Source organism: Muscardinus avellanarius (genome assembly GCF_963383645.1).
Source record: "Muscardinus avellanarius genome assembly, chromosome: 13".
NCBI classification, from domain to species: domain Eukaryota; kingdom Metazoa; phylum Chordata; class Mammalia; order Rodentia; family Gliridae; genus Muscardinus; species Muscardinus avellanarius.
The window spans coordinates 23448843-23472525 of record NC_137799.1 but is presented as its reverse complement, the minus strand read 5'-3'; the positions used below and the strand labels follow the sequence as shown (position 1 = coordinate 23472525).

The window sequence follows — 23683 nt, the reverse complement described above, 5'->3', positions numbered from 1 at the left end:
TTATCACTACTTCTCATTATTCTCTTTTTTTTCTGTATTATTGGAAACCTTGTCAGGTTTATCCTCTATATTGTAGAGAACAGTCTGATTTGTTTTCTTTCTTTTCTTTCTTTTTGTGTGGTACTGGGTACTGGGAATGGAAACCAAGGGCCTTCTATCTCCAGGCTACATCCCCAAACCAAATTTTTCTTCTTTTTTTTTTTTTTTTTTACTTTGGAAACAAGGTCTTACTAAGTTAAAGAGAGCCTCACTAAATTGCTAAGGCTGGCTTTAAACCTGCCATCCTCCTGTCTCAGCCTCCTAGGAACTGGGATTATTATAGTTGTGTGCCACCACACTTGGCTCTACAGTTTGATTTCTGTTTTGTGTTACGTCTAATGTTTATTTTGATTTTTCTATTGTGCTTTTGTTTCTCAAGTTTCCACAATTTTTTTTTTTTACTTTTTCCTATTGTCTTCTCATTTTGTCAGCTATGTTTGATTTTCTCTACCTGTTTCATAGTGTTTTTTTATTTTGCGGTACTGGGGATTGAACCCAGGGGCATTCTACCTCCGAGCTACACCCCCAGCCCTATTTTTTATTCTTTATTTTGAAACAGGGTCTCACTAAGTTGCAGAGGACCTCACTAAGTAGCTGAGGCTGGCTGTGAACCTGCGAACCTCCTGTCTCAGCCTCCCAGGTACTGGGATTACAAGTGTGTGCCACCATACCCATCTCTCAGTGTTTTGAAGACTTTATTTTTCATAGTAGTTTTAGTTTTACAACAAATTGAGAGGTATACAGATAATCATATTCTCCAAACCCCACACATACATAGTCTCCCCCATCTTCAGCATCCTCCACCAGACTGGCACATTTTATGACTGAGATCAACACATCATAATCATGTAGAGGAATTCTTGGCTTCATACTAAATTATTTTTAGAGGTAGACTTTTGCACTGGATGTGGTGGCACACACCTGTAATCCTAGTACTTGGGAGTCTTAGACAGGAGGATTGCAGGTTCAAGGCCACTCTCAGCAATTTAGCAAGGCCCTCAGCAACTGAGTGAGACCCTGTTTCAAAATTTAATAAAGGGCTGAAGGTGTAGCCCAGAGGTAAAATCAAATAGGGAGAGAGAGAGAGAGAGGGAGGATTTTGCTTTTCAGCATAATCTTGCGTTACCCTTGTGTTAAATTACCTTCTCATAAACAGTAGGTTTTTCTTTGTTAATTTGTCATCTTATTAGTGGGAGCCGTGGAGCTAGTGAAGTCAATTTTAGGGATATGTGAGTTGCTTTTGGTCCCGCTCCTGTCTACGTGATGGAATTCCTTTCTCGGAGCTGACATGGTTGTTGCCTGTGAGGTACATAACTGGCACCGGTATGCAAGGCTGACGGGGGCCGTTTTAACCTCTTCTCAGACTCCTCTTTCCAGTGTGCTCTGCTGCCAGGCAGTTCTTCCCTCCCACCTTGTCGGACATGCTACGGGCTGTGCTTCCCAGGTCCCCACACAACTCCCCCGTCCTCTGCTCCTATCTTGTTTGGCAGCTGTAAGCTTTGAACTTTGATTTCAAAGATGAGAATGAGGAATAATATCAAGTCTTTCTTGAAAGACAACACTGATAATACAGAAGGACAACTCCTAGTCTTCTGGTTGGTACAGGCCGGACTGTGATCGATGGTCTAAATAGGCCAGCGCCTGTCTCTGGTTTAGATAGGCCCAGCTGCTCCCTCTTTGAGATCTTTCATGAGGCAAAGCACATGCAGGCCTGTGTTTCTTTGGCTGGCTCTGTACATTAGAATTACTGAACATTCTTCCTAGATTCAGACAACAGATTTGTGTGTAAGTCCAAGTGATGTTTGGTATTTGTCTTGTTTTTTGTTTTTTGGTACTTTTTGCAGTGCTGAGGACTGAACCTGGGGCTTTGCACATGCCAGGCAAGCACTCTACCACCATTGAGGTACACTCCCCACCTCCACTGTTTTTTTCTTTTTTATTTTATTGAAGAAGTGGATATTGTACTCAGGGGCATTCTACATCTGAGCTACACCCCCAGCACTATTATATTTTTGTGTGGCACTAGGGATTGAACCCAGAGGCATTCTACCTTTGAGCTAAATCCCCCACCCAGTTTTATTTCTTATTTGGAAACAGGGTTTCACTGAGTTGTGGAGGGTCTTGGCAAGTTGTTGAAGCTGGCTTCAGGCCTGCAATCCTTCTATCTCTGCCTCCCAAGTATTGGGATTTCAAGCGTGTGCTACCATGCCCTGCCCCAGTACTAATTTTGAAACAAGGTCTCACTAAGTTGTGGGGGGCCTCACTAAGTAGATGAGGCTGGCCTCAAACCTGCAATCCTTCTATCCCATTCTCCCAAGTACTAGGATTACAAGTGTACACCACCATGCATGGTACCCCTTCCTCTTTAAAGTACCATTTTATATTTACTTAGAGTGAAGTTATGAGGGGCTTTGTTGGGCTACTAGCTCTAAGTGTTTTTCTTTTAAAGTTACTGAAATGCTCTAGGTATCTCTTTGTCACTGAAGCTTACACATTTGTAGTCTACTGACTGTACTTTTCAGATATATAACAGTTTTATCTCCTGAAGTTTCATTCTCCAGTGCCAAGTCATTGTGCATATGTCTAGGTATTCCAAGGGCTAAATGATAGTGTATCTCTCAGCAAATGTCCTTCAGGGCTAAACTCAAGTTTTTGCTGCAATCTCTTTGGCTTCTCAGAAAATTCATGATTAATACACAAATCACCTGGAGCAGTTACTCACCAGTAAGGGAGGAGTTCAGGCAGTTACTCGTGTGACAAATGTGATTCTTCCTTGTGTAACTAGTAAAAGTCTATACATTCCCTGCCCATGGAAACATGAAGGGAGCCTGTGTCTTTGCTACCCTTGCTTTGGCAGTCTCTGCTCGGGCCATGCTGGGTGAGTTCAGATCGTGGGTCTATGCTCAGCCTCTGTGTTGGCTGTATACAAATTAGACAGTTGGATCCAGAAAGAAATATGGAAGACGTATTCTCAGTGGAGAAAACTGCAGGCTGTAGAGTCAGACAGACTGCATTCAAATTGCTGCTATGCTTCTTACCGTACACAGCCTTGGGTGAGTTGCTGAGCACCCCAGTTGCCGCTTGAAAACCTAGCTCACTTCTTTTTATTTTAATTCTCTTTTCTTTCCTTTCTTCTTTTTCTTTTTTCTTTATTTATTTTGGGTACTGAGAATTGAACCCAGGAGCTTGTATATGCTAGGCAAGTACTATACCACTGAGCTACAATTCCTAGCCTTTTTCTTTTTTAAAAAAAATTTCATTTCAAGACAGGGTCCCACTAAATTGTCCACACTCATCAAGGTTTCAGTCCTCGTGCCTCAGGCTGGGATTATAAGCCTGTGTTATCATGCCTGGCTTTTAAAATTCATTCTTGAATTATTTTTATTTAATTAAATTGAAATGCTTTATGGAACAAGGGAAATTATAAATAAAAAGGAGTAACTAACTTTTATATATATTTGCTCACCTTTGTGGATTTTTTTATTTTTTAAAAGATTTGTAATAGTTTCTAATAGAATGGTACTAGACACTGAAAGGATAGGGTATGGAATGAGACAGGTCTGGGTTGAGATCCTGCCACTGTCACCTATCACTATGACCCTGGACAACTACTTCAGCATTCTGAAACAGTTTTTGTGTCTCTTTTCTTTCTTTTCTTTTCTTTTCTTTTCTTTTCTTTTCTTTTCCTTTCCTTTCCTTTCCTTTCCTCTTCCTTCCTTCCTTCTTTCCTTCCTCTTTCTTCCTTCCTTCCTTCCTTCCTTCCTTCCTTCCTTCCTTCCTTTCTTTCTTTCTTTCTTTCTTTCTTTCTTTCTTTCTTTCTTTCTTTCTTTCTTTCTTTCTTTCTTTCCGGGTCTGGGGATGGAACCCAGAGGCATTTGACCTCCGAGCCACACCCCCTGCCCTATTTTTAATTCTTTATTTTGAAACAGGGTCTCACTAAGTTGCAGAGGGCCTCATAAATAACTGAGGCTGTCCGCAAACTGCTATCCTTGTCTCAGCCTCCCAAATGCTGGGATTATAACTGTGCACCATCACACCCGGCTTTATTATTAATTTTGATGGAAAACTTTTAGATTTTACCCTTAAGTAAGATATTAGATAGTGTAAGATAGATTTTTAAAAAATCTGGGTGGGGTTCAATCTTCAGAAGCAAAAGGAAATAAATGAATGAATTTTTAAAAAGCTCGGTTTCATTTTACATGCCTGTAACCCCACTGTTTGGGAGCCTGAGACAGGAGGATTGCAGGTTTGAGGACAGCCTCAGCAAATAGTGGGACTCTCATCAGCCTCGTATGCCCCTGCTTCGAAATAAAAATAAAATAGGGCGTGGGGTTCAGCTTAGAGGTAGAATGCCCCTGGGTTCAATCTCGAGTAACACACACACACACACACACACACACACACACACACACACAGAGAGAGAGAGAGAGAGAGAGAGAGAGAGGGAGAGAGAGAGAGAGACAGCGCGCGCGCAAGCCTGATATGATGGCACACATCTGTAATCCCAGTACTTGGGAGTCTGAGACAGGAGGTTTGTAGGTTCAAGACTAGCCTCAGCAACTTCGTGAGACTCTGCTTTATAACAAAAAATAAAAGGTTTGGGAGTGTAGCTCAGGGGTAGAATGCCCCTGGGTTCAGTTCACAGGATTCCCCCCCCCCTTACACACACACACACACACACACACACACACACACACACACACACACAGGATTTTTTTAAAAAATCTGATATTTTGTGTATACATTTCTTTTAGAGTATTATATTGGTTATAATTTTGAATATGGTAAAAGAATTCAGTAACTTCTTTCTGTTTTTGGTGGGACTGGGGGTTGAACCCAGGTTTATTCTACCTCTGGGATGTATCCCAGCCCCTTTTTAATTTTTTTGTTTTGAAACAGTCTCAGGTTGCTGAGTCTCATTAAGTTACTGAGGATGTCCTTGAATCTGTGGTCTTCCTGTCTTAGCCTCCCAAGTATTGGGATTACAGGAATGTGCCAATACACCCAGCTAACTTTTTTTTATGCTCTTTTCTTTGAATGTTTAAAATATATCATCTGCTAAGTCATTTGGGCCTTTTTTTAAGTTCTTTTTTTTTGTGGTACTGGGATGGAACTCGGGCATTGCACCTCTGAGCTACACCCCATTTAAAAATTTTTTTCTATATTTTATTCTTTATTTTGAAACAGGGTCTCACTGAGTTCTCAGCGAAGGGTCTTGCTAAGTAGCTGAGGCTGTCCATGAACTGAGATCCTCTGGTCTCCACCTCCCAAATTCTGGGATTACAAGTGTGTGCCACTACGCCCGGCTAAAGTTCTTTCTTTGAAAACTTTTTTTTTTTTAATTCAGTTACCAGATTTAAATTTAAATTTATTTTTTATATTTTTATTGGTGCATTGTAGTCTCATATCATAATGCAGTTCATAGTGATGGTGACATACATGCACACAGCACTTGGTGGGCTTTCCCTGCCTTCCTCCCTACTTCCTCTTCTCTCCATACGGTGTATTGAGATTGGCATCGGTATGCTCACATATGTATACAATGTCAATGGACTTGATTTCTTCTTTGATCTTCCCTCTTCCCCTCCCCCACCAGACCACTTCCCTGGCTTCACTGGGGTTTTTCTTCACTATCTGAAGCCCTTCTGGTATCTGGATTACTCCCTAGCTTCCGCATATGAGAGAAAAACATATGACTCTTCACTTGCTGTGACTGGCTGATCTTTTTTTTTTTCTTTCTTTTTTGGTGGGACTGGGTGCAGAACTCAGGGGCTTTCTACCTCCGGGCTATACTCCCAGACCTATTTTTTATATTTTTATTTGGAAACAAGGTCTCACTAAGTTGCTGAGAGCCTCACTAAATAGCTGAGGCTGGCTTCGAACCTGTGTGATCCTCCTGTCTCAGCCTCCCAAGCGCGGGGATTACAAGCGTGCGCCACCTCACCCAGCAATGACTGGCTAATTTTACTTAACATAATATTCTCCAGGTCCTTCTGCTTTCCTGCAAATGACATGATCTTGTTCTTTATTGCTGAGTAGAATTCCATGTTGTATATCCCATGATATTGTAATCTATTTACTGTTGATAGACACCTAGATTGGTTCCACAATTCAGCTATTGTGAATTGTGCTGCTGTGAACATGGGTATGCATCTATTACTGTAGTACTCTGATTTCAACCCTTTTGGAAAGATACCAGGAGTGGTAGAGTTGGATGATATGGAGGGTCCATTCCCAGTTTTCTGAGGAATCTCCATGCTGATTTCAATAGAGACTGCACTAAATTGCAGTCCCACCAACAGTGTAGAAGAGTTCCTACTTCTCCACGTCCTCGCCAACATTTATTGTTGTGTGACTTCTTGATGGTTGTAATTCTGATTGAGGACATTTACCAGATTTTTAATAATAAAAGCCAAGCCAGGAATGGTATAGCACTACTACAATCTCAGTACTTGGGAGGCTGAGACAGGAGAATCATAGGTTTGAAACCAGCCTCAGCAATTAAGCAGGACTCTCAGCAACCTAGGGAGACCCTGTTTCAAGATAAAAAATAAAAAGGGCTGGGGTGTGTATAGTTCTGCAGAAGAATGCCCCTGTACTATAACATAAATAAATAGCCAAAGTTACCATTTGAAGTCTTAAAATTTACTTATAGGGCCAGGCATGGTGGTGCATGCTTGTAATCCCAGCATTTGGGAGGTTGAGACAGGAGGATTGTGGTTCGAGGACAACCTCAACTCCTATTTAGTGAGGCCCTAGGCAACTGAGTGAAACCTTGTTTCAAAATAAAGAATAAAAAATAGGGAGTGTAGCTTGGAGTTAGAATGCCCTGTGTTCAATCCCCAGTACCACACACACACACAAAAAGGATACACGCCTCCATTTCAGGTTTTAAATTGGCTTCTAAATACTAGTGTCTTAGCAATGTGCCGCATTCATCTGCACTGGAGTACAACTGAAAGTAATTTATTTTAAAGGATATACTGGGAAGAATAAACATGATACTTTTTGGGAGGATACTGGGGATTGGAGCCATGGGCTTCTAACTCTGAGCTACACCCCTAGCCCTGTTTCATTTTTATTTTGAAACAGGGTCTTGCTGGGTTGAGGAGAGTCTTACCACTTGCTTTGCTGAGGCTGTCCTAGAACCTGTGGTCCTACTCAGTCTCCTAAATTCTGGGATTACAGGCGTGTGCCACCATGCTTGGCTCAGTGATAGAAGAATTACAAAGGTTATAAAGTATTAGATATTGTCATTGGGGACCTTTTCTTTTCCTTCTTTTTTCATTTATTTATTTATCTATCTTTTAATTTATTTATTATTTTGGTGCTGGGGATTTAACCAAGGGCATTCTACTTTTGAGCTACACTCCTATCCCTATTTTCTTTTTTATTTTGAAACAGGGTTTCACTAAGTTGCTGAGGCTGGCTGCGAACCTGTGATCCTCCTGTCTCAGCCTCTCAAGCACTGGAATTACAAGCATATGCCACCATGATTGGCTATCTGACATTTAATAACATTTGGTGAGTTGTCTGGACAAGATGGCAGGGCATCATTTCATTTGGGCAATCGGGAGTTAATTGTCAGCCTAGAGGACAGATTGGCCTTGGAGTTAATTTAATTAATGAATTAATCTTACCTGTTCCTGGAGACAACTACCTAACTCCAGGGGCTCCAGAAGGATAAATAAAGCAACAGAGACTTGGACTGGGGACAGCACCCCGACAGCACCCCGATATGGGAACAGGGCAGTCCCATGAACGTTTGTCTTCTCCCCAGGCTAATCATATGCAGAGTTGTGCAAACCAGTGGGTTAAGTGAATTCAAGTTAAAAATCTGACAAATAACCCCCATCCCTCTGGCTTACTATTCTCAGACAGGGGCCTTGATGATCTTAACAGTTCAACCTCCGTTTCGTCCAGTAGGGGGCACCGATGTGAGTGAGAAGTTGATCTCACATAGTTCAGGCCCTTCCGAGCATTGTCTGTTCCCAAGCCAGTTGTCCTCCGTGCTCACAGAGTGGAGCTCTACTTAGTGTACTTCTGACCTCTGTGGGAGGGCGTAGGCTCCGTCCTTGGGGAAAGAGATTAGGTGAATAAATTTAATTTGGAGGTAAAGCAAGTAGGAAGTTCTCTTGGCTGTTGGTTCAAGCTATAACCTCCACTTCAGCTCCACTAATTTCATAGTTGGTATTTTGAGCTCCATCTCTCTTACTTCGGGATCTATTTTTTCTCATTTGGTTTTATTTTTTTATTTTTATTTACTTATTATTATTATTATTAATTTTTTTTTTTGTGGTACTGGGGTTCCTGGGAGCCCTTCTATATCCGGGCTACACTCTCAGACCTATTTCTTTATTTTTGGAAACAGGGTCGCTGGCTTCGAACCTGCGCGATCCTCCTGTCTCCGCCTCCCAAGCGCGGGGATTACAAGCGTGCGCCACCATGCCCAGCTCTCATTTGGTTTTAAAATTCAGAATATAAAAGGATGATTAATTATCACCCCTAGAACTTCAGTAGTTTTGCTTAGGTCCGTCTGTGACTTTTTTGTTTTGTTGTAACCTCTTCTGAATGTCAGCCTTTGACTCAGCATAAACCTACATTCATAGTCATAGCTGGTATGTTTGGCTACAAATTTCATCAGTTTGGTTTATGCTTTTATTTTTTTATTTTTTATTTTTTATTTTTTGGTGGTACTGGGGTTCCTGGAAGCCCTTCTACCTCTGGGCTACACTCCCAGACCTATTTTTACATTTTTATTTGGAAACAGGGTCTCTTAAGCCAGCGCGCGCGGCTGGCTTCGAACCTGCGCGATCCTCCTGTCTCTGCCTCCCAAGCGTGGGGATGACAAGCGTGCGCCACCACGCCCAGCTGGTTTATGCTTTTAAATGATGATGCATTTAAAAGTCATTTGGTCATTTAGGTCTGTTTGGTAGCAAGTCTCATTTAGTAATTAATGAATTCTGTGTGTGGCTTTACACTGCCAAGGCTTTAAGGCCATTCACATGAATAATATTCTGCAGGTGCTGTTCCAGAATTCAAAGAAGAAAAGGCACAGCCACGGTCAAAACCGCGTTCTGGAGCTGTGGAGGAAACGTTTAGAATTGTTAAGGACTCTCTGAGTGATGATGTCGTGAAAGCCACGCAAGCAGTCTACCAGTTTGAACTCTCAGGTGAGAACTGTGTCTGATAAAAAGTCAGCCTCTACTAGTGATTAACTTGGGTAGTTGACTATCTAGGGTCCTTGAATTTAACATTCAAGAATAGAAAGTAACGGTTTGTATTTTTAAGTTAAGATCAGTGTACATGGATGCATATGAAATACAGTTTCATTACATATACTTTCAGTATTAAAAAAAACCTTGAAATAAATAATGGAGAAAAATCCTACATGGAAAGGTAAATGTACTCATGACAGGTATTGTAATACAGTAACATATCAACCACAGGCACATTACCATTTCTATCTTTGACATTACTCAGGTCAGTATAAATGTAGTCAGCTTTAGAAAAAAAACTCTTAATATTTTTCTTCTCTATATAATAAAATTAGCACAGGTAAATGGTAGTTTCAGAATATTATATGCAGACTTCTACATATAATATATCTTTTGTATGTCTTTTTGTGTGTGTGTGGTACTGGGAATTGAACCCAGGGGCATTCTATCTCCAAGTTATACCCCCAGCCCTATTTTTTATTCTTTATTTTGAAACAAGGTCTCACAAAATTGCTGAGGGCCTCACTAAATAGCTGAGGTTGGCCACAAACCTGTGATCCTCTTGTCTCAGCCTCCCAAGTACTGGGATTATAAGCGTGCGCCGCCATGCCTAGCTGCATTTTTTCTTTTTTAAAATGGTATTGGAGATTGAACTCAGGGCATTATATCTCTGAGATACACCCCAAGTCCTGTTGTATTTTTATTTTGAAACAGGGTCTCGCTAAATTGCTGAGGCTGGCCTCAAAACCTCTGATCCTCCTGTCTCAGCCTTCCAAGTACTGGGATTGGAGGTGTGGGCCACTGCACCCGCTTCCTTCTGCCGTTTCTTAATCCATCCTTCCTTGTTGTCCTTGGATCCATGGTCCATGCTTCAATCATTCTCTTGTCTATTTCTTAAACTCGCTGAACCATTTGTGTTTATGTCATTACCTGCCAAAGGCCAAGGCAGTTTTGGGTGAATTATCAAACTATTGGGTTGCCCATAGTTGTATCGAGGCTGCTAAATCCTGCTGAAGAAAAGCAAAACAAAACAAGAACAAAGTATATACCTACACACACACCAAAAAAAATAATAAAGAAGCATACCACCTGGTGGATCTTTACCCATAGAAGTCCATCACTGCCCCTCTTTAAAGGGGTCTAATCAGCACCTTCTAACACCTGCAGACAGAGATTACTTCCACTTCCTGCCATTAGATATAATGAGCTATTAAAATTCTTCCTTTCCTCCCAACGGAATAGAGCTCAGCTGACCATCAGTGCATCTCAAGCTTTACTGTCTCTTTGGGACTGAGTACCTGGGATCTTCCTCAAATGCAGAATTGGACCCAGTGGGTCTGGAATTCTGCATTTCTGACAGGTGGTGACAGTTTTGCAGTGCATGGATGACACTTTCAGTAACAAAGTACTAGATCCTGTTTCCTTTGACACCTCAGGAATTGTGTTGTCCGTTCTCTTCAATCTGCTCATCCTACAGCGTGCATCTCAGCCTGCCTCTCTCCCTTCCTTCTTTCCTTTCCTTTCTTTCCTTATACTGGGAATTGAGCGCAGGAGTCTTCTACCTCCAAGATACACCTCTAGCCCTTTTTGTTTTTACATACATACATACATACATACGTACATACACACACATATATATAATACATATATACATATATAATACATACATACATTATATATATGTATATATATGTATGTATGTATGTATTTTTTTTTACACAGTACTGGGGCTTGAACCCAGGAACATTCTACCATTGAGCTATACCCTCAGCCCTATTTTTTATACTTTATTTTGAAACAGGGTCTCATTGAGTTGCAAAGGGCCAAAGTAGCTGAGGCTGTCAGTGAACCACCATCCTCCTGTGTCAGCCTCCCAAATGCTAGGATTACAAGCATGTACCACCATGCCTGGCTCCTTTTTATTTTTATTTAAAAAAATTTTTTTTATTGGTGCATTGTAGTCATACATCTTAATGGGATAAAAGACTTGTGGAGACATACATGCACACATCACCCAATTAGCCCTCACCCAATCCCCACCCCATTCCTTCTTCTTTCTTCCTTCTCATGCTTGACTTAGTGCTTGACTTTGATATGTTTAAGGACATCGTGTGCTTTAGAGAGTTTCCCTCTTTCTCCCTCCCACCCCCTCAGTTAGGTCGCCTTATTTGCGCCTCTATAGGATCTCCTTCATCTAGAGTTCCTCCTGTTACCCATTTCTCTGTAGCTTTCACATATTAGGGAAAGCATCCAATTTCTTATTTTTTGTGACTGACTAATCTCACTTAGTATAATGTCCTCCAGTTCCATCCATTTCCCTGTAAATGACACAATTGTGTTTTTCTTCATGGCTGAGTAAAATTGCATTGTGTACATATCCCACAGTTTCTAATCCATTCATCTGTTGATGTACATCTTGGCTGGTTCCATAGTTTGGCAATGGTGAATTGTGCAGCTATGAACATGCATTAGTTTGGTAGTTTGGTTTCCTTTCTTTTGGGTAGATACCCAGAAGTGGTATTGCTGGATCAAATGGTAGATTTGTTCCCATTCTTCTGAGGATTCTCCATACTATTTTCCAAAGTGGTTGCACTAATTTGCAGTCCTACCAACAATGTATTAGAATTCCCACTTCTCCACATCCTCGCCAGCATTTGTTGTTGTTTGTGTTTTGAATGATTGCCATTCTAGTTGGAGTTAGGTGAAATTTCAGGGTAGTTTTGATTTGCATCTCTCTGATTGCCAGTGATGTTGAGCATTTTTTCATGCATTTATTGGCCATTTGAATTTCTTCGTTCATGAAGTGTCTATTTAGTTCCCTTGCCCATTTTTTGATAGGGTTATTTGTTTTCTTAGTGCTGAGTTTCTTGAGTTCTCTGTATATTCTAGATATTAGTCCTCTTATTTGAGGAGTAGGTGGCAAAATCTTTCCTTTTTATTTTTTGAAACAGATTTTTGATAGGTTTCTGAGGATCTTTCTACATTGCTGAGGTTGGTCTTCAACCTGTGATCCTCTTGTCTCAGCCTCCTAAGTCTCAGTGGTATTCTCAAGACTATTCTGTCTTTCTCTGTGTGTGAATGTGTGTGTTACTGGGATTGAACCTAGGGGAGTTCTACCTCTGAGGAACAGCCCCGGCCTTTTTATTTTATTTTTTTTGAAACAGGGTCTTGCTAGGCTGAACCTATTCTATCTTTAAAATAGAATGCCACAGCAGAAACCCCCCATTCCCCCATCTTCTATCCCTAGTAACCACCATTCTAGTTTTTTGTGTATGTGGTACAGGGGATGGAATCCAGGGGCATTCTACCTCTGAGCTACAACCCCAGCCCTATTTTTTATTCTTTATTTCGAAACAGGGTCTCACTAAGTTTTAGAGGGCCTAGATAGCTGAGGCTGGCTGCAAACCTGTGATCCTCCTGTCTCAGCCTCCCAAGTACTGGGATTACAATCGTGTGCCATCGCACCCAGTTACCATTCTACTTTCTGCCTTTATGAATTTCACTGTTCTATGCACCATGACCATTGGTATGCTTCCACATCACCTTCTACTTCTCTCTTGTGAGAAAAGCCCTGTTTTTCTCGTTTACTAAAGGGTCTTCAAACCTGACAGTACTTGGAGCATAAGTAGTAAGTGCTCAGTAACTATTCACTAAGCTTGATTGCTAGAAGCCAGAGGAGTTGAACCTGGGAAATTGCATCTTGGAGGATTATTCTAATTGTAGCAATTAAGTTGATTTCTATATATTTGTTTCAATCTAGGTGAAGATGGTGGTACATGGTTTCTTGATCTGAAAAGCAAGGGCGGGAATGTCGGACATGGAGAGCCCTCTGATCGGGCAGATGTGGTGATGAGTATGTCTACTGAGGATTTTGTCAAAATGTTTTCAGGTGAGTTTTCAATTTTAGTTTGTCTATTGCTCAGGGAAGATTTAATTCTAACATTTTATTTTATCCTCTTTCAAATAATCAAGACTCATTAATGTCCAAAATGGTAGAAACTTAAAAGCTATTTCTGCTAAAGAGCATAGTTTTGTTTTTTTAGGGGTTTTTATTTTGGTACTGGAGGTTGAACCAAGGGCATTCTACCTCCAAGCTACACCCTCAGCCCTGTTTCATTTTTTAATTTAATTTTATTAATTTAATTTTATTATTATTATTTTGTGTGTGTGTGGTACTGGGGAACCCAGGGGTCTTCTACTTCCAGGCTACACTCCCAGACCTATTTTATATTTTATTTGGAAACAGGTTCTTTTAAACCAGCTGAGGCTGGCTTCGAACCTGCGTGATCCTTCTGTCTCAGCATCCCAGGTGTGGGGATTACAAGCGTGCGCCACCATGCCCGGCTTCATTTTTTTTTTTTATTTTGAACAGGGTCTCACTAGGTTGATGAACGTCTCATTACTTGTTGAGGCTGTCCTTGAACCTGCAATCCTCCTGTCTCAGCCTCCTAAGTAGTGGGATCACAAGTACCACCACTCCTGATATATATATATATATATATATATATATATATATATATATTTTTTTTTTTTTTTTTTTTTTTTTTTTTGGTGGTACTGGGGTTCCTGGAAGCCCTTCTACCTCCGGGCTACACTCCCAGACCTATTTTTACATTTTTATTTGGAAACAGGGTCTCTTAAGCCAGCGCGTGCGGCTGGCTTCGAACCTGCGCGATCCTCCTGTCTCTGCCTCCCAAGCGCGGGGATTACAAGCGTGCGCCACCACGCCCGGCTATTTTATATTTTTGAAACAGGGTCTCTTACGCCAGCGCGGCTGGCTTCGAACCTGTGTGATCCTCCTGTCTCCGCCTCCCAAGCGCGGGGATTACAAGCGTGCGCCACCACACCCAGCTGAGAAGTCTCTTCTTTACCTTTCATCTACTGCAGCTTCTTCCTCCTACAATAGATGGAAATTTGTGGGATAATTTTTTTTTCTCATGACTGGGAAGCTAAAGTAAGAGATAGTGTTGGAGACAGAGATGATTCAGAAGGACACCAAGGTGGGCTTCATTCTACCAACTGGACTAAGATATCATATTTCCAACAGCTCCATGCTCACTGGAAATGCTAAAGCCAGTAGCAGTTCCCTTAATGAGAATAAGGCCATGCCATAGTCCTGCCTCTTGTTATGGGAGATGTTCCATTCCTCCGCCATGGCCCACACACCTGCTTTCTATGGCACTCTCACCTAGGGAACCCTTTGCACTTAACAGTGTCAGTAAAATTTTAAGGGTAATTTATTTTACTCTATACTCTTAGAACACCACTCCAACTGGTTAACACAACATGTAAACATTCGCAGCACTTTAAAGCATTCTAAAGAATCTTTGATGTAATGAATTTTATTTTATTATTTATTTATTTATTATTATTATTTTTTTTTTTGCGGGTCTGGGGATGGAACCCAGGGGCATTTGACCTCCGAGCTACACCCCTGCCCTATTTTTTATTCTTTATTTTGAAACCAGGGCTCACTGAGTTGCAGAGAGCCTCACTAAGTAGCTGAGGCTGTCCGCGAACCGCAATCCTCAGGTCTCAGCCTCCCGAATGCTGGGATTACAAGCGTGCGCCACCACACCCGGCTGATGTAATGACTTTTAAATACATTCATACTTTGATTTATTTTAGTCTTGACAGACAGGGTCATGGTGTATTCCATGCCCTCTCAGCTTTGCTTTCCAACTCTAACCCAGAATACTGGCTGCCCGTGGTCTCTTTTAGCCAATTTGTAATTAATGGTGTACTAATTTTTAAAGTTTCTTTAACTTTTCCCTTTTTTTTGTTGTAGGGTTAAATATTCATTCTACAAAAATTAGAAGACACATTTAAGAAAAAAGAAAATGAGCTGGGTGCAGTGACACAGGCCTGTAACCCAACTACTGGCAGGAGGTTGAGGCAGGAAGATAGTAAGCTTGAGGCAGCCAGCCTGGGCAACATTAGTGAGACCTTGTCTTGAAATAAAAAATAGAAAGGGCTGGGAGTGTAGGTGGAGGTAGAATGCCTCTGGGTTCTAACCCCAGTATCAATAATAATAGTAATTAATAATAAAATAAAAAGGACTAGAAATGTAGCTTGGTGGTAGAGCATTCCTGGGTTCAATCCCCGGTACAAAATGAAATGATTTTTTACCACACCACTGAATAATCATTACCATCAATTAATTTGGTTTAGCATTCCACATATGTGTTTATAAGTGTATAAAAATATACACGTGTGCTTATAAAAACAGGACCATACCATTACTACTATTTGGTAATTTTTTTCACATTGCACTTTTTTTTGTTTTTGTGGTACTAGAGATTGAGCCCAGGGGCATTCTACCTCCAAGCTACAGCCCTATTTTTTATTCATTATTTTGAAACAGGATCTCACTAAGTTGCGGAGGGCCTAAGTAGCTGAGGCTGGCTACAAACCTGTGATCCTCCTGTCTCAGCCTCCCAAGTACTGGGATTACAGTCATGCACCACCACACCTGGCTCATATTGTACATTATAACACCTTTCAGTGTTAATGGTTATCTCTGTAGTCATTCTTAATAATATGTTTACGTTTAGCATTTTAAAAACTATTTCTTCACAGAGCTTAAATAGTGCTTTGGACACAATACATGCTCAGTAAATGTTTGGCAAATATGAATTTTTAAATGTTTTTAAACGCTGGGCATGGTGGCACACGCTTGTAATCCCAGCATTCGGGAGGCTGAGACCAGAGGATCGCGGTTTGCAGACAGCCTCAGCTACTAAGTGAGGCCCTCTGCAACTCAGTGAGACCTGGTTTCAAAATAAAATAAAAAATAGGGCAGGGGGTGTAGCTCGGAGGTCAAATGCCCCTGGGTTGAACCCCCAAGCCCACACAAAAAAAATGTTTTGAAACTTTTAATTTTTTTTTTTTTTTTTTTGGTGGTACTGGGGTTCCTGGAAGCCCTTCTACTTCCGGGCTACACTCCCAGCCCTATTTTATATTTTTGAAACAGGGTCTCTAACGCCAGCGCAGCTGGCTTCGAATCTGCGTGATCCTCCTGTCTCTGCCTCCCAAGCATGGGGATTACAAGCGTGCGCCACCACGCCCGGCTTAATCTTTTTTTTTTTTTTTTCGGTACTGGGGATGGAACCCAGGGGCATTCTACCTCCAAACTACACCCCCAATCCTATTTATTAGTCTTTTAAATTTTGAAACAGGGTCTTACTGAGTTGCAAAGGGCATTGCTAACTAGCTGAGGCTGTCCATGAACTGTGATTCTCTGGTCTCCACCTCCCGAATGCTAGGATTACAAGTGTACGTCACCATGCCCAACCCTTATAAATCATTTAAATAAAAATTTAGCTGGGTGTGGTGGCACATGCTTGTAATCCCAGTACTTGGGAGGCTGAAACAGGAGGATCGCACAGCTTCCAAGCCAGCCTCAGCCACTTAGTGAGGCTCTCAGTAACTTAGACCCTGTTTCCAAATAAAATATCAAATAAATCGGGGCTGTAGCACAGAGGTAGAAGGCCCCTGGGTTCCATCCCCAGTACTACAAAAACAAACAAATAAAATAAAAATTTCTTATCAACTTCTAAATTGAAAAAAATAGTAATTATGTCTAATATTTATTGTATGACTATTATAGTTTAAATGATACACTCAGCAGTACTTTGAGATAAGGTATTTTCTCAATTTTATAAAAATAGATTCTGGCCGGGCATGATGGTACATGCTTGTAATCCCCACGCTTGGGAGGCTGAGACAGGGGAGGATCGCTGGGTTCAGTCCCCAGTGGCAACACACACACACACACACACACACACACACACACACACACACACGGCTGCAATGGAGCTCAGAGGTAGAATGTCTCTGTCTCTGGATGGAATCTCCTGTAACAAACACACAATGTATGTAATATTATTATAATATATAAATGAAATATATATAATAGAAGTATGCATTGTATTTTATACAATATGGCATTTTGACATATATAAATAAAGCAGAGACTGGGACTCTGGTGAATTAACCAGTAAGTCTAAGGTCAGATAAGAAGTGAGTAAATGCTGGGCCCAGGATATTAACCCAAACTCATGCTCGTAACTATTATGCTGTTCTAACGTTCAGAAGTGAATCAGAGTCTTCTTTACTTCTTACTTACATAGCATAAACTTGAAATAATGGGATTTTCACTTAGGTTGTTGCATGAATGTGTTCTTGCATGGACTAGAGGAGGTCAACCAGTTAAATGAGTAGTTTTCAAGAACCGTAAGTTATTCTGAGGTGTGTTTTGTAGCAAGTTTGGATTGGGAGCAGGTGAGTTCACTTGTGTACATGTCCTTTCATTCTTACTATTCAGCTCATCTACTTTATTTACTTTTTGCCTTACTGGGGATAGAACCTAGGGGCACTATATCTCTGAGCTACACTCTCAGCCCTACTTTTTAGTCTTTTTTTTTTTTTTTTGAGGTACTAGGGATGGAACCCCGGAGTGTTCTACCTCCAAGGTACACCCCAGCCCTATTTTTTTTATTCTTTATTTTGAAACAGGGTCTCACTGAGTTGCAAAGGGTCTCACTAAGTAGCTGAGGCTGTTCACGAACTGCAACTCTGTCTCAGCCTCCCAAAGAATGGAATTTATAAGTGCACCACCACGGCTGGCTTAGTCTTTTTATTTTTTGAAACGGAGTCTCATTGAGTTGCAAAAGGCCTTACTAAGTAGCTGAGGCTGTCTGAGAACCACGATCCTCCGGTCTCAGTCTCCCGAATGCTGGGATTATAAGCGTGCGCCCGCCTGGCTATCTTGCTTTTCTTTAAATGGATCCCATGTAGATCTCATAGCCTAAGAATTATCTTTTTAGAAATTATAGCCATTTCTGTGCTTATTTATATAGTGGATACATTATAAATATAAAAACTTAAAGCAACTGGTAAGCAAATTATCATTTTTGCTTACCTCCTTTTGGCCAGTAGAGGCCACTGTATGGTAAAACAGAAAAGTAGAAAATTAATTGTAGCCCTGTAACTGGCATGTGCCTGCAGTTGTAGCTACTAGGAAGGCTGAGGCAGGAGGAATATTTTATTTTAATTCTTTTTTTAAAATTTATTTTTATTGGTGCATTGAAATCATATGTCACATTGGAATACAAGACTTGAGAGGATATACAAGCACACATCATCCAATTAGCCCTCATCCAGCCCCCATCCCATTCCCTCCCCCTCCCTCAATCCCATGCTTGTTTGGTGATTAACTTTGATACATTTGTTTATGTACCTCCTGCATTTTAAAGAGTCTCCATCCTCCCCTATTCCATACCCTCTGATTGGTCACCTTAATTGCTTCACTATACCTCTTCCTGTTGCCCCTTTCCTCCTGGTTATTGCTGATTAGGGGAAGCATCTGGTTTTTATTTTCTGTGATGTTTCTCTGGGCATGCCGCGTTGCAAGTACCGATCCCACTCTTGACGGCCCCAGTAGTGGCCTGGCTACCTGGTGGACTGATCCAGACCTCGCTAGCTCAAGCAGCGGCCTTGCCTCATGGGAGGCCCTGATTTTGGTCTCGCTGGCCCCGATACCAGCCTAACCCCTCAGCTGGCTCCAATCCCGGCCTTGGTGGCCCCAGCATCGGCCTAGCCTCAAGGCAGGCTCCGATCCCGGCCTCGGAGGTCTCAGTAGTGGCCTTGCCTCACGGCAGGCTCCGATGTCAGCCGCTGGCTCCGGCATCGGCCTAACCCCTCGGCAGGCTCCGATCCCGGCCTCGGAGGCCCCAGCACCAGCCTTGCCTCACAGCAGGTTCCGATCCCGGCCTTGCTGGCCCTGGCCCCAGCCTAACCACTCGGTAGGCTCCGATCCCGGCCTTGGAGGCCCCAGCCCCGGCCTTGCCTCATGGCAGGCTCCGATCCCAGCCTCACTCGCCCCAGTACTGGCCTAACCCCTCGGCAGGCTCCGATCCCGGCCTTGGAGGCCCAGGAGGAGCATTTAAACCTAGAGGTTTGGGCAACATAGAGAGATCCTGTCTCTTAATTAAAAATAAATTATGTAAGATGACTTTATCTGAGAAGGGATGAATGTGTATGCATATGTGTATATGTGTATATATATATATATATATATATATATATATACATACATACATACATATAGGTATGTATGTTTGTGTGTGTGTATATTTGAAGAGAGTACATTATGCTTAACACTGTTTTTGAAGGATTTTTATTTTTGGTGGTACTGGAGATTGAACCCAGGGGCATTTAACCTCTGAGCTACACCCTGAGCCCTGTTACATTTCTCTATTTTGAAACAGGGTCTCACACTAAGCTGTGGAGGGGCCTAAGTTGTTGAGGCTGTCTGATAACCTGTGATCCTTGTGTCAGCCTCTTAAGTACTGAGATTACGGGCATGAGCACCATGTCCAGCTCAAAAGTTTTTAAAAATAGTATTGTTGAGGTATAATTTGTATAACATAATGCTATCATTATAAGTATGTATGATTTTTAAATTTGCAGAGTTGATCAACCATCACTACACAATCCAGTTTGGGAATGTTTCCATTACACTAAAAACGGAATTTTTTTTTTTTTTTTTGTAGTTCTCTATTTCCTTCCCACCCCTAACCAGACAAATACTATTATTGCCTTCTCTATATATAGATATGTCATATAAATGGACTTTTGCATTTGGCTTCTTTCACTTAGCATAGGCTTTGTGATTCATCCATCCAGATTTTAGCATGTATCAGCAATTCAGTTCCTTTTTATTGCTGAATAGTATTCTGTTATATGGAAATACCATGTATTCTTTATTCACTTTCCAACTGATGGACATTTGAATTGTAGCAATTTTTTGGCTATTATGACTATTGTGAACATTATATATGTGTTTGTATGAATGTATGTTTTTATTGTTCTTGGGTAAATTTCTAAGTGGAATTGAATCATATGGTAAGTTGATTTAACTTTAAAGAAACTACTAACGTATTTGCTAAAGTAGCTGTACTTTTCTTTTGGTGCTGAGATTGAACCCAGGGGCAATCTACCTCTGAGCCACACCCCCAGCCCTATTGAAACAGGATCTCAGTGTTGCTGAAGGTCTTGCCAAATTGCTGAAATTGGCTTTGCACCTGCAATCCTTCTATTTCAGCCTCCCCAGGATTACAGTGTGTGCCGTCACGCCTGGCTGGTTGTGCCATTTTTGTATTCCTCTTAGCAACAGAGGAAGGCCCAGTTTCTCTACACTTCGCCAGCACTCATGATTGCCTCGTTATTGTTGTTTTGGTGCTGGGGGTTGAGCCCGGAGGTGCTCCATCTCCAGGTTCCATCCCCACCAATCTGCTGTAGCATAGCCATTGGAATATAATTGTTCCTGTATGCCTTCCGAAGTGTGAATTGTAATAACCGGCGCTGCACTCTTTTCATTGATTAATTTCATTAATTAATTTACTCAACAAATATCTGTTGCATAGTTCTAAGCCCCATTTACTATCCCCATCTCAAGAGACACTGTCTTTTGCCTAAGCAAAAGGGAAGAAAAGGTTACAAAATTAGTAATTTCCCAGTTTCCTTTCCAAGAAAGCTTTCATTCTTTAGTTGCTTCTTTCTAGTACCTCCCCTCCATGACATCAGTCATATGGCCAGTCTATCCTGCTTATCACTGCTCCAAATCCTTTAAAGTGAAGGACTCCTTAAAATATCCCAATATGGCAAAGGACCACTGACCTATGAGCTACAGCTGTTTCCCTGAGGGTAACATCCTCAAGAGGTTCACCTCAAGGAAAGAGACAGGAACATGCTCTAACATTCCTGTCTTGTCATTCCAAGCCCTGGCCAAGTAATTAAGGTCCTACCCCAGGAACGAACCCTCCCGTGTATGCAAGCTGAGTGGCCGTGGGCAAGTCAGAATCCTCTTTTGAGCCTCAGTGTTCTCATATTTCTGCCACTTTGTGTGTAACTGGGAAGTGATACTGAGGTAAACAAAGCTCCAGCCTGGGCACAGTGGTGCATGCCTACAGTCCTAGTACTTGGGAGGTTGAGACAGCAGGATCACAGGTTAAAGGCCAGTCTCAGCAAATTAGTGAGACATGTTTCAAAATAAAAAAAATAAAATAAAATAAATAGAGCTAGGGGTCTAATTCCGAGGTAGGATCTTTCTGGTTTCGATACCCAGTACCAAACAAACAAACAAACAAACAAAACCCTCCCTTTTTCCACGGAACTATTTTATTCATTTTATTTTATTGGCTACATTTCTATTTTAATGTTCACACTTTTTTTTTCATGTGTGTGGCACTAAGGATTAAACCCAGTAGCATTCTACCTTTGAGCTACACACACTGATTTTATTTCTTATTTAGAAATAGGATCTTGCTAGGTTGATGAGAGTCTCACTATTGCTGAGACTGTCCTCGAACCTGTGATCCTCCTGCCTCAGCTTCCCAAGTACTGGGATTACAGGCATGCGCCACCACGCCTGGCTGTGCTCACATTTTTATACTCTGGCATTTCTGTGATTGAAATAAGGCTAACACATGCTTTTGTCTTCATATACTTTGTGTGTGTGTGTGTGTGTCTGATACTGGGCATTGAACCCAAGGGGCATTTTACTTCTGAGCTACACCTCCAGCCCTTTCTATCTTCTTTTCTGAAGCAGGTTCTACTAAGGTTGGGCAGAGTCTGGCATGTTGCTGAGGCTCTCCTAGAGCTGTGATCCTCTTGTCTCAGCCTCCTAGATACTGGGATTACAGGTGTGCCACAACACCTAGCGCTCTACACTGTATTTTTTTGTTTGTTTGTTTTGGTGGTACTGGGGGTTGAACCCAGAGGCTTTCTATCTCCGGGCTATACTCCCAGACCTATTTTATATTTTATTTGGAAACAGGGTCACATTAAGTTGCTGAGAGCCTCACTAAGTAGCTGAGGCTGGCTTCGAACCTGTGCAATCCTCCTGTCTCATATACACTGTATTTTTGTCTTTTTTTTTTTTTGCGGGTCTGGGGATCCAACCCAGGGGCATTTACCTCTGAGCTACACCCCTGCCCTATTTTTTATTCTTTATTTTGAAACAGGGTCTCACTAAGTTACGGAGGGCCTCACTACATAGCTAAGGCTGTCTGTGAACCACGATCCTCTGGTCCCAGCCTCCCGAATACTGGGATTGCAAGTGTGCGCCACCACACCCAGCTTTTAATTGTCATTTTTAAAGAATATTTTATGCATTTTACAGCATGTGATTTCTTGCATTTAAGACTGAAATGGTCAAAAGCTTAATGAACTATAATAGATTGAAAAGTTAATAAAATAGTCTGTTAACTTTTCAATCTATTATAGTTCATAAAATAGTATGTTTACTGGAATTTGTCTGAGGACTATGTTTCTTTTGGTGAACTGTATGTAACCAGCCGACAGATAAGTGTTGCATCCTCAGCTTTTTGCCATAATCTTTTGCTGATTGTTGTTTTTTACATTATCTCTCATATTATGGGATATTGTTAACATCTTAAGTCTACGAATTGGAATTCCCTAGATACGGATAAAAAGTGCTACAGTAGAAATTACTATGCTTCTGGGATTTATAGAACTCAAGGAGATTCTTTTTATAATGCATGTCCTTGCAGCAGCACCTCCCTCAAGACACTAATGGGTGCTTTCCCCTCTCTTTATTTTCTCATTTTAGGAAAACTAAAACCAACAATGGCATTCATGTCAGGAAAATTGAAGATTAAAGGAAACATGGCTCTAGCAATCAAATTGGAGAAGCTAATGAATCAGATGAATTCCAGACTGTGAAGGAAAAAAACAAAAATGACGACTGCTGTGCTTCAAAAGTAAAAAAAAAAAAATCAACAGTTAAATCCAATGTTTGTTGTCTTTCCTATTGTATTATGAGGATATGCATGTTTATTCTGGAAAAAAATAGAATTTCTCTAAGACTTGAATTCTTATCATTGAAATAGCTAGCCAATAAGTGGGATCTAAGGCATTGTATTTCTTATATTTTGTGAGTTTTGATTTCTGAGATCTACATCTCATTCACTATCTTCTTTGGGGAAAAGTATATGTTATGATCAGGGTCAGGCATTAAAATTAGCCCTATGTAGACCTTCTCTTGTAAAATAAAGCTAGTTTGTTTTGAAACTTTTAGTTTTGGATTGTACACTAATGAAAATCTTAATATTTTGGATTTTTATATACTTAAAGACATCAACATGCTTTTCATATAAACTACATAGTTAACTATGTAATAAATATTACTTATGAAAACTAAATGAAATGAAAATATTTTTTCATTTTGTTAACTAGTTTTCCAAATATAGTTACCTATAGAGAAATGTTAATGTAATTCAACTGATTACAGCATAGATCCTAGCATTTGTAGAGAACCATTTTTTTCTTTCTCTTGATTTGCCTATTCTGAGTATTTCCTATAAATAAATGGGATAAATGTGACCTTTTGTGACTGGCCT

General features: G+C 41.0%; 1 protein-coding gene across 2 annotated transcripts in view; it reads left to right on the top strand.

Moving 5' to 3' along the window:
• The window catches only part of HSDL2 (hydroxysteroid dehydrogenase like 2), a gene marked incomplete at both ends in the record, with an annotated part of 66507 nt that extends 43501 nt beyond the window's left edge, over positions 1-23006 (top strand). For both annotated transcript variants that reach the window (XM_080708344.1, XM_080708343.1), the window contains 3 exons: positions 9063-9212; positions 13018-13146; positions 22894-23006. In XM_080708344.1, coding sequence (XP_080564470.1) covers positions 9063-9212; positions 13018-13146; positions 22894-23006 — 392 coding nt within the window. The remainder of the gene's footprint in view (positions 1-9062; positions 9213-13017; positions 13147-22893) is intronic.
• Positions 23007-23683: the final 677 nt, after the last annotated feature.